Source organism: Podarcis bocagei (genome assembly GCF_964188305.1).
Source record: "Podarcis bocagei genome assembly, chromosome: 1".
Classification (NCBI taxonomy): domain Eukaryota; kingdom Metazoa; phylum Chordata; class Lepidosauria; order Squamata; family Lacertidae; genus Podarcis; species Podarcis bocagei.
Window position 1 is genome coordinate 32,135,889 of NC_138125.1, and position 9,285 is coordinate 32,145,173.

A 9,285-nucleotide genomic window follows, 5' to 3' on the forward strand; every position below is an offset into this window, starting at 1 on the left:
GGGGAAGTCGGTCCTGCACGTGGCCCTCAGGAATCACCGATGTGAACTCCGCGAACTTTGCCGCTCAGCCAGCCAGGCGGGCCGCCCTGGCCTGGCCCTCTATTTAGGCAAAAGGGGGCTGTTGTGGCGAGAGGCGCCCCTCGCCCTCGGTTCCAAGGCAGGTCCTGTCCCCCCCGCCCGGTCCTTCCTGTCGAGCGGGGGAGAAGAAGCTGCCGCCGTCCAAGCACAACCCGCCTGCCTAAGCAAGCTCTGCAGCTGCCAACGCCGTCACTGCCGGGCTCCCCCAGCGCCCTACCTGCTGCTTCATCTCCCTTCGGGCCCGGTAGCCGCGTCTCCCGCCGGCGCTTCTCCTGTTACTACAACAACCAACAAGCAACCGTTCCCTCCCTCGCCCAAGACGCGTCTGCGCAAGCGCCGGCTCTCGGCTCCCGCTCGGGTTCCTTCCTCGAGCGCGTGCGCACAAAGGAACACTCGCCCGTTCGTTCGAACCTCTGCCTCTGCTAAGATGGCGTCTTGCAAGATTCCCTCTGTTAAAAAAAAGAAAGAAAGAAAATGAACCGAGGAGGCCGTAGCGCCGTCGGTTCTTCTAACCCCGCCTTTGATGAAAACGTCACAGCGCCTCAGAAGGGTTCCACGTGTGTGATTGGCGCAGTCGCTTACCCTTCCATGTGGCGCGGAGAAGAGGTCTAGCTATGGGCTTAGCGGCCAATCAGGGGAAGGCAAGCTCCAACAGTGCGCTAATCGTTGCGCAGAGTGCGGGGAGGCGGGACTGGTGCTTGCTGCTGCTGCTCTGGCTTGAGGGAGGGTGGAGAGCTGCTGCGGCTGAGGACCAGGTAAGGCGATGTAGGGTGTCCATTGATGAGTGGGGTTGCATTTTGGGGGTGGAGGATAACGAAGAGGCGCGATGTGGATGCGGGTAGGTTTGGAGGCAAGCGAGCAGGTGGCATTGCAGCGTGGGAACTGAATTGGGCCAGCTGAGGGCATTCCTAAATATGACAAACGTTGTAAGTACAAACGTTGGTCCCTTCCGTGGGAGAGGGGCGAGAATGGTTAATGCTAGGGCCAACTACAAGGCTGCAAAGAAGCGAGTTAGCCTTTAAAATCATCATTCCTAAATGCAATCGTCTAAACTGGATATAGCTATATAGGCACAGAGCTAAGCATCTTAAAAGGAAAACCAACTGTGCCTCGTGCTCCCTTTTTTCCCCTTGGGCAGCCAGCTATCTCTGCTATAGATTAAATTAGGATTTTGAACATAAAATGATTTCTCAAGACTGATCCTCTCTCCAATAGCCAATTCTAAAAGTATTTACTGTGAAATAAGCCCCGCCGTGTCCATTGTGGTTTAACCTCAAGGCAGCATGCAGAGGATCAAAGTAAAGACAGCTAGCTACCAGTCCTATCTGGAAGAAAGGCCAGTGGCTTTGTGGACGATGCGGGTGAGATTTCCATCTTTGTAATTATTATGGAATGCTATCGTATAGGGCAAATTGGATGGAGGGGAATGATAAAATAAGCTTATGGCCCTTGCTGTGATTCTTATGAAGCCCCTTTACGCTACTTTAGGAAGAAAGGTTACAGACATAGTTAAAGGAGGGTGACTGAATTATGATGCATGGAAGCATTGTGAATTCTGGGTTCTGTCTTTGTTCCCATTAGCAGATTGTGTTTTGACACTTCAAGATGAGCCGTTTCCTGAATGTACTCCGTAGCTGGCTAGTTATGGTGTCCATTATTGCCATGGGGAACACAGTGCAAAGCTTCAGAGATCACAGTTTCCTCTCCGAGAAACTATACACTGGCAAACCAAGCCTCGGTAAGATGCACAGGTTGTCATTTTTGTAGTCAAGAAATGCTGGAACCTTAATCCTGGGTTTTCTTGCCTGAGCTCTGAAAATTTTTGTTCAGAATTCAAAATAACCCACCTTCTGCTTACTTAAACTTCTAGAGGTGGCTAGTGCTATTTTTGCTTGAACAGTGACAGCTTGAAGGCCGCTAAATGTGTTACAAATTTAGGTGAAATGCTCTGCGTACCTTTGGTATACCAAAACCTCAATGATGTGTAAAAAAAGAGGCTTGTGTTTGTTTCACTATTTGTACATGAAATGGAGAGCAGGGGCCCATTATAGCTTTCTGGAGCATGTGTATGTGGTGAAATAAATATAAGACCACATAGTTGCAAATGTGTCAGACAGCCCTTAGGAACATAAGGTGCAGCTTTATACCAAATTGATCCATTGGTTCACTTATTTACTCTTTACTCTTGCTGGCAGTGGTTCTTCTGGGTTGCAGACGTAGGAATTTTCCACCCCTATTTGGAGATGCCAGACTTTGAACCTGAGATCTTTTGCATACTATGCATGTCCTCTGCCATTGAGTTAAAGCCCTTTCCATTAATCTCCCTTTCACCTGTAGTGATATTCTGCCACCTCATAATGCATTATCACAGAAGATAGTGCAGTTCCATATCCACATTGGAGTGGTCTCAAGCATTTACTGCAGTACTAAAACGAGCATTTTCCATGGGTCCTTATGGGCTTATTTGCTTCAAAGTGAACGCACAGTTCCACATGTCCTTTGATTCTACAACCAGCCAATCCACTATATTTCCCCATCTAAGAAATACAATCTCAGACACTTATGTAATACAATTATACTCACGGTACAAGAAGAGTCTAGCAAATCCTGCCATGTTATGAGCTTTGGGCATTTCCAGTCATTATGGTCCATCTGAAAAGACTGTGCTGCTGGCACTCAACCACCCAGATGACATCATCCCAGCAAAAGTTCCCATTGCAGACAATCACTGTTGAACAGCATTCAAGCCACTAACCAGAATTGTTAGTAAAAGGTATCTCTTGGCCCAGCAAGTGCAAATATTATGGATGTCTTTTTATGCAGAATAGACCTTATGATATAGGCATAGGCACCTATTGAAGCACTGCCTGGCACATTATGAAGCTCTTCCACACCATTTTGAATTCACTGCCACCTTTTCTAGAATATTGTCCCCTTCAAAGCTATACATGCGTTCCTGTCCAAAGCTGAATAGCTCATCTACATTTTTTAAGACTAGTCCTTCCACCCCAAACACAACCATATACTCTTATGTGTACAGAGACAGGGATCTGCTGTCTTCAGCTGAAGTACCAGTAAACCAAACTTCAAGTAAACGAGTAGTTTTAATTAACTGCTAGTAGCATTTTCCCTGCTCCCTTGTGTATTGATAGTAGCATTACTCCATCATTTGGAAAGACCTTGACCCCTACGACGCTTTCCAACTCCATTAGTCTTGAGCCCTATCCATACCTACTGCTTACCTTTGCCTAGACTGGGAGAGTATCAGAAAAGATAGTTGCCCCCCGCCCATATATACATAAAATGTATGGTTGTTATGCTGCAGTTCATGTGGCTGCCTTTGTCAACTCCACCATGATGGCAGGCAGGTGGACGACTTGGTGGCAGGCAGCCTAGGCCAGCTGTTTAAACGGGAGGATGTGCTTCACAGAGCGATTTTGGAAAGCACTTCCCAAATGGTCGTCCCCCTCCCACCAGTAACCATGGCTGCAATAAGGCTTAATGGAGAAGGGCAGGTGCTTCAGAGTGGTTTGTTAAACTGCTTGGTGAAGTGCCTGCTTCATTGTTAAACAGGTTTCCTTGGCCACCTGCCTGCCATCACATTGGAGTTTGCCAAACTGCTCTGCGAAGCCCTTGACCCCTCCTTTAAAAGATGGCATGGGCTGGCAGGAGCAATGGGCAGAGGGGCTTGGGCTGAACTGTGGAGGGGGCTGTGAGGGGTCAGCGAGCATAAAGAGAGGTTGGTCATGTGTAAAGGGAGGAGGGGTGGACAAAGGGGTCAGTGGGGTTAGTGAGCGGAGCAAGCTGGGCGACAGACCCTAGTAATTCTATATTTGTTATCTCTACACAGTAAATGGCCTCCAGGCTCGGACCTTTGGCATTTGGACCTTACTCTCCTCTGTAATTCGCTGCTACTGTGCCATTGATATCCGCAACAAGACGTATGTAAAATAAATGCTAAAGGGGGGGGGGGCGTTGTCTTACCCACCTCCCAATCATGTACACACTTGGGTGCCACAGTAACACTTTTCTATTCCCCTATAGCTGGGGTTGGTAACCTGTGGCCCTCCAAGTGTCGTTGGACTCCACCTCCCATCAGACCCAGCCAGCATGGCCATTGGTCAGGGAAGATGGGAGTTGTAGTCCAACACTTATCTGGAGGGCAATGGTTTATTTATTTATTGGTTCTTATACCACCTTTTTTGCCAAGGCTCTAGAGCCGATTTACAATTTTACACATCTTATACCGGCAATTAAAAATAAAACCCTCCCCGTGCCATTCCTTTTCCTTCTCACGTGGCTGATGGTGTTGGTTATATGAGAGGAGGGAATAATCTGGCTGGTGCAGACCCTCATGGTGTCACTGCCTGATTCCCTCCCGGTTATCCTAAACTCTTTTATCAAGTAGCTTGTGCAGTTGAGACAACAAGTGTTATTTTCTTGAAATGCTTCATTTGCACAGGCATGAAGGAAAGACTGTTTAGCATAATACTGATGCAAAATCAAAATGTAGGTAGTTATTCTATAGCACATGTTTGTTTAGAGGTCTGGAATAAAAAGTGGAAACACTCTAATTAGGTATTCGCCCTATCTTTTGGTGATATTTGGATAGCTCGCAAGTACACTTTCAGTCATCTTCTGTTGGAAGTTGTTTTTGGAACTTCTATTCCATTCATATATTTTGTGTCAGTGATTTCCAAGAAAGCCATATGCATGAATGGGCTGAGCTTATGTTTCTATTTGGCTTGACTTCAGCATTAGCTTGGCACTGTGTGTGCTAAGAGACCTAGTTTGCTTGTCTGAGAGGTCAGGAGAGCCTCTGCAGGAGGCTTAAGATGGGACAACAGTCTACTGTCTTTGTCTTGAACTGCCAGTGGAAGGCTTCCTGTGATAAAAATAACAAACTGTTAAAGGAGCAGTTGATGGATAAATGCAAAGAGCATTTGAAGCTGGTAACCTTTTTATAAAAGAAAAGCAGGTGGGAGCATTTGAAGTCTGGTTGGATAGTTGCTTGGAGAAATTTATAAAAATAGCAAGTTGGGCATATGGGACCTCTATAAGGAAGCACAGCTCTGAGTTCACCCACAATAGCTTTCAGTCCTCTGCAATAGACTGCCTGCTCCTGATCTTGACATTTTAAAAAATATACCCCCACAAACCCCTTTCCCTTGTTGCTTGCAATTTCATCACTCTTTCATCTGCACTGACAGGGTTCCCTTCCTTTGCCTTCCTATTCCGCTGGCAGATGAAGCAAAGTGACAGTGAAGCACACTTACCAGAAAGTTAAATTGTACTGAAATCAGTAAGACTGACATGTTTATAATCATCAGGATGAAGACCATTCTTCCTCCTTTCACCCCTTGCCCTCCATCATCCCAGTCCTGGTTAAAGCATCCTCAGTTACACAAAACTGGCCATTTACACAATTTGCAGTTTGATTTTAGTTGTGCAGTCTGCTTTATTTATTGCATTTCTAGATCAACCTTTCCTCCACAGAGCTCAAGCTGGCATACACATTTCTCTCCTCCACATTTTATCCTCACAACAAGATTAGGCTGAAAGATTGTGAGTGGCCCAAGGTTACCCAGTAAGCATCATGGCTCAAGCTGGGGTTTCAACCTTGATGGCCTAGGACTGGAAAGCAAATGGCATACAGTATATAAACATACCAGGGTTTTCGTTTCTATTTCATATATTTATTTAAAATCACCATGATTGAAATAATACATTTGCAAACACAATTTAAATGTCACTTATTTACAGAGAAAGATGTGGACTTGAAAGCACAGATTAAGTTTCACAGGGCAAAGTTTTTGGATTGCAATTCTTTTTTAAACTGCCAGTGCTGCAAACATACTTAAAGTAAAATGTAGCCATTTCATCCTCATTCATTAGTAATACTTCCATGGCTTCAAAGCACTATGCTGTCCCCATTACCCTCTGCGCAAGCATAACTGATCAGAGTTTAGCTGAGGAGCCTGTTCCAGAGATGCAAGCCAGCTCACCCTCCTTCCACTCTGTTGGCTCGACAGGAATAATGTGTGAAAAGCCACAGTAGCGCTCTTTTTTTATCATCGAAGTTGGCAGCTTCATCTCCCATTTCCCAGAGTGGCAAGGAACTGCATGCTGAGAGGGAGCTATTTGTACTGTGTCATTTGACAAGGTGAGGTGTACTTTTAAAGGAGAACGGGCACTCGGTATGTTTGCTTCCCCAGAGTTACGCGGCAAGTCTGAAACCTGTCCCCAGTTCTTTTCCAGTTGTGATGTCTATTTAGCCCTAATAAGAAGAGGGATTTAGATAATACCAAAGTAATTTTTTACCATGCAGGTGAGGGAGCAATGTTGGTTGGTGGGATGTACTTCTGGGTAGATATATAGGGTTGTGCTGTATGTGTAGGTTTTCAACATTTTGATGGTAAATCGAGGGTCACTTCAAATCTGGTTATTTTTAAAATAAAACTTTTAAAATAAAAAAAAATCCCATTTGATTTTTATCCATTTTGCTTTAACCAAAGCGATACCAGCTACCACAACTTGGTGCACCCCTTGCCATCCATGCTCTTAATCATATTAATCAGCCTGGGGAAGGCCATATATCCCATGTGGTGACTAGTGGGTGGAAGATGGACTGAACCAGCTCATCTGAATTGCCATTTGAGCAACGAAAGAGGCTCTGTCATTTCCAAGAAATGCAGAAGCCAGTCTAGCATGTACCTGTATTACCAGATAGCCAGTGTGGTGCTTTCCAGATGTTCCTAGACTCCAATTTCTATTATCCCTGACCACTGGCCATGCTGGTGGGGTCTCATGGGAGTTGGAGTCCAACAGCATTTTGAAGGCATCACCATATTGGCTGTCGCTGACATAGTGCAAAAAGGTGAGTGTGTTTGCTTTGTGTGTGTTTTAACTCCTTGACTCTTAATTTCTTTGTCGGCATCTCTCTGTGGCCTGCAATAATTCTCATTTTTTTGTTCTCTCTGGCAGCCTCTATAACATCACACTTTTGACCTTCTTCCTTGCCCTCGGCCACTTCCTCTCTGAAGTGTTTATTTATGGCACAGCAGCTGCAACAATCGGTGTCTTGGCACCCCTAATGGTGGCAAGTAAGTAGAGCCCATTCTTTGGTGCCTGGTGCTTGGCTTGTTAAAGCTGTGGCCTGGTTTTCCCCTGAGAAGATCACAAACTTTCCCTGCGATGGGTTGGTTGGACAGGCTAAGTGACAGTGATATGGCCAAAGCCAGCAAGTAAGCTTCATAACCGAACAGAGCTGAAATGGGGGTTTTAGTAACCAAATGCAACTAGCACTTCCTAAAGATATAGAAGGGGTAGCAATGTCCTCTGCTTCCTCTCATTTTCCACCTGTCTCAGGTTTCTCCATCCTGGGTATGCTGATTGGGCTGCAATATCTTGAAGTAGAAGCAACATCGCAGCTCAAGAAACGGAACTGAAGTTACGGATCCCCTATCAGCCTCCCAGCCATCGTCCAGTGTCTACTACCACATTGCCTCCTTGACTTTCCCTCCTCATCCTGTACCCTGCAAGTGGTCAGATCGTTCTTGGGACTTCAGTCATCCTTTCTTTTGTTTGCAGTTGATTTTGATCTGAACAGGCAGTACTTGACCTGCGACCAGTGGCAGACGCGGAGCCCTGAAGAGCTGTTCTAAACTGGGTGTGGGTTTCCCTGGTGGAGGGCGCCTTCCTGCATTGCAGGGGGTTGGACTAGATGACCCTTGGGGATCCCTTCCAACTCTATGATTCTTAAAGCATCCTCCGTTCTGGTGGTGGGAAGGGAAGAGAGGGCTATAGATATCTTGCCCCCATCACCTTTGCAGGGGAGGGGAAACGTAGCGCTGCCCAAAATCCAGTGGAGACTGGTATTGTGGGAAGAGGCCAGACCAAAGTCATCATGGCACATAGTAGCTGTGTGTTTGTCCATAAGCATGGTTTTTCAATAAACAGGCAAAAATTGTGCAGAACTTCAGCTTCTTTTTATCTGGTAGGGAAAAGGAGAGATATCAGATTTTCTGTCTGTTTGTCTGCCTGCCTGTCTGTCTCACTCCTTAGCAAGAGGTACCATGACTTTTCATATTCTTCATTTTAGGTACTGGGGAATCTGCTTTGGCAATTTCCCCTTTAACATAACAGGCTGTCGTTCTAGATAATGTCTCCCTATTCCCCTCACCTGTCCTCTCATTCCTTCCTAAGGTAGCTGTGTACTTCCTTCAAGTCTCCATTTGGCACACTAAAGTCAAGCGTAAGCAGGCGACATCTGTATAGTACTGTTCTTGACTGCCTTATGAGAAGAGCTAGACCAAACCTCAGGCTTCGAAAAGAAGCTTGGCATAGCAAGCTAGTTTAAAAAAAAAAAATAGTATTGCATAGTTTTTGGGTGACAGAAGTAGGAGCCATGTAGAACAGAGGACTTGAAGAGACAAGTAGAGAGATTGGATTCTCACTGCTGCTACAAAAAAAAAGGCCAGGTCACCTCCTCCTAAAATGTTGTCTTATTAACTGGAATGCCTGCTGCTGAAGTCACAAAGATGAGGACACATACGCCTCTCTTTACTAGAGTACAGCATATACGTGGAGAGAGTGCTGTTGTGCCCAAATCCTGCTTGTGGGTTTCACACGGGCGACTGGTTGGCCACTGTGAGAACAGGAGGCTGGACTAGATGGGCCACTGGCCTGATCCAGCAGGCTCTTCTTTACGTTCTTATAGGTTTGTTATAGGTTAGTGCTGGGCCGGCCCAACCTAGAGACAAACTAGGCAATGGCCCGGAGTGCCAAAATTCCAGGAGCATCTGCCTCAGCTATGCAAATGCCTTGGAGAGACACTTGTGAAAGAGATGCCCAGAGGCATCTGACCCCTTCACAGGCTGAGTGATATCCCCTGCATTCTAGGTATCTTAGGATGGTGAGATACTAACCTATTTAATCAAAGGATCAGGCCCGTTTTCATTTTGGTGCTGAACAGATCTTTGTAAGTTAAGTTGTCCTTTCAATCGGGGTGGTGAACGAATGCTAAAGGGTTGATTTTCCCTTTTTTTAAAGTGCATGCTAACAGGTGAAATTGGGATTCTGATCTTGTTGGTAATGGTGCTCAGTATTTAGTCCAGCTGCTCAGTATTTAGTCCAGCTGAAGTAATTTGCAATGCAAATAAGTATACTAAGCTACTGAAACTGAAAATAAAAATTGGAAAATAGTAA

At 45.7% G+C, this 9,285-nt stretch overlaps 2 protein-coding genes across 6 annotated transcripts in view; one reads left to right on the forward strand and one right to left on the reverse strand.

The window, feature by feature from the left end:
- The window catches only part of TTLL5 (tubulin tyrosine ligase like 5), a 116,094-nt gene extending 115,652 nt beyond the window's left edge, over window positions 1-442 (reverse strand). For all 4 annotated transcript variants that reach the window (XM_081172412.1, XM_081172414.1, XM_081172413.1 and 1 more), the window contains exon 1: window positions 296-442. The gene's annotated coding sequence lies outside the window, so the exon portion shown is untranslated. The remainder of the gene's footprint in view (window positions 1-295) is intronic.
- A 272-nt stretch (window positions 443-714) lies between these two features.
- ERG28 (ergosterol biosynthesis 28 homolog) lies at window positions 715-9,285 on the forward strand. 2 transcript variants are annotated; one of them, XM_081174704.1, is made up of 5 exons: window positions 715-833; window positions 1,660-1,816; window positions 3,929-4,019; window positions 7,063-7,181; window positions 7,447-9,285. In XM_081174704.1, exons 2-5 carry the CDS (start codon window positions 1,684-1,686, stop codon window positions 7,524-7,526), a joined length of 423 nt encoding a protein of 140 aa, XP_081030830.1. In that variant the 5' UTR covers window positions 715-833; window positions 1,660-1,683; the 3' UTR covers window positions 7,527-9,285. The 2 variants fall into 2 exon arrangements, with proteins under 2 accessions (XP_081030830.1, XP_081030831.1); XM_081174705.1 differs by having other exon boundaries at window positions 744-830; window positions 1,658-1,816.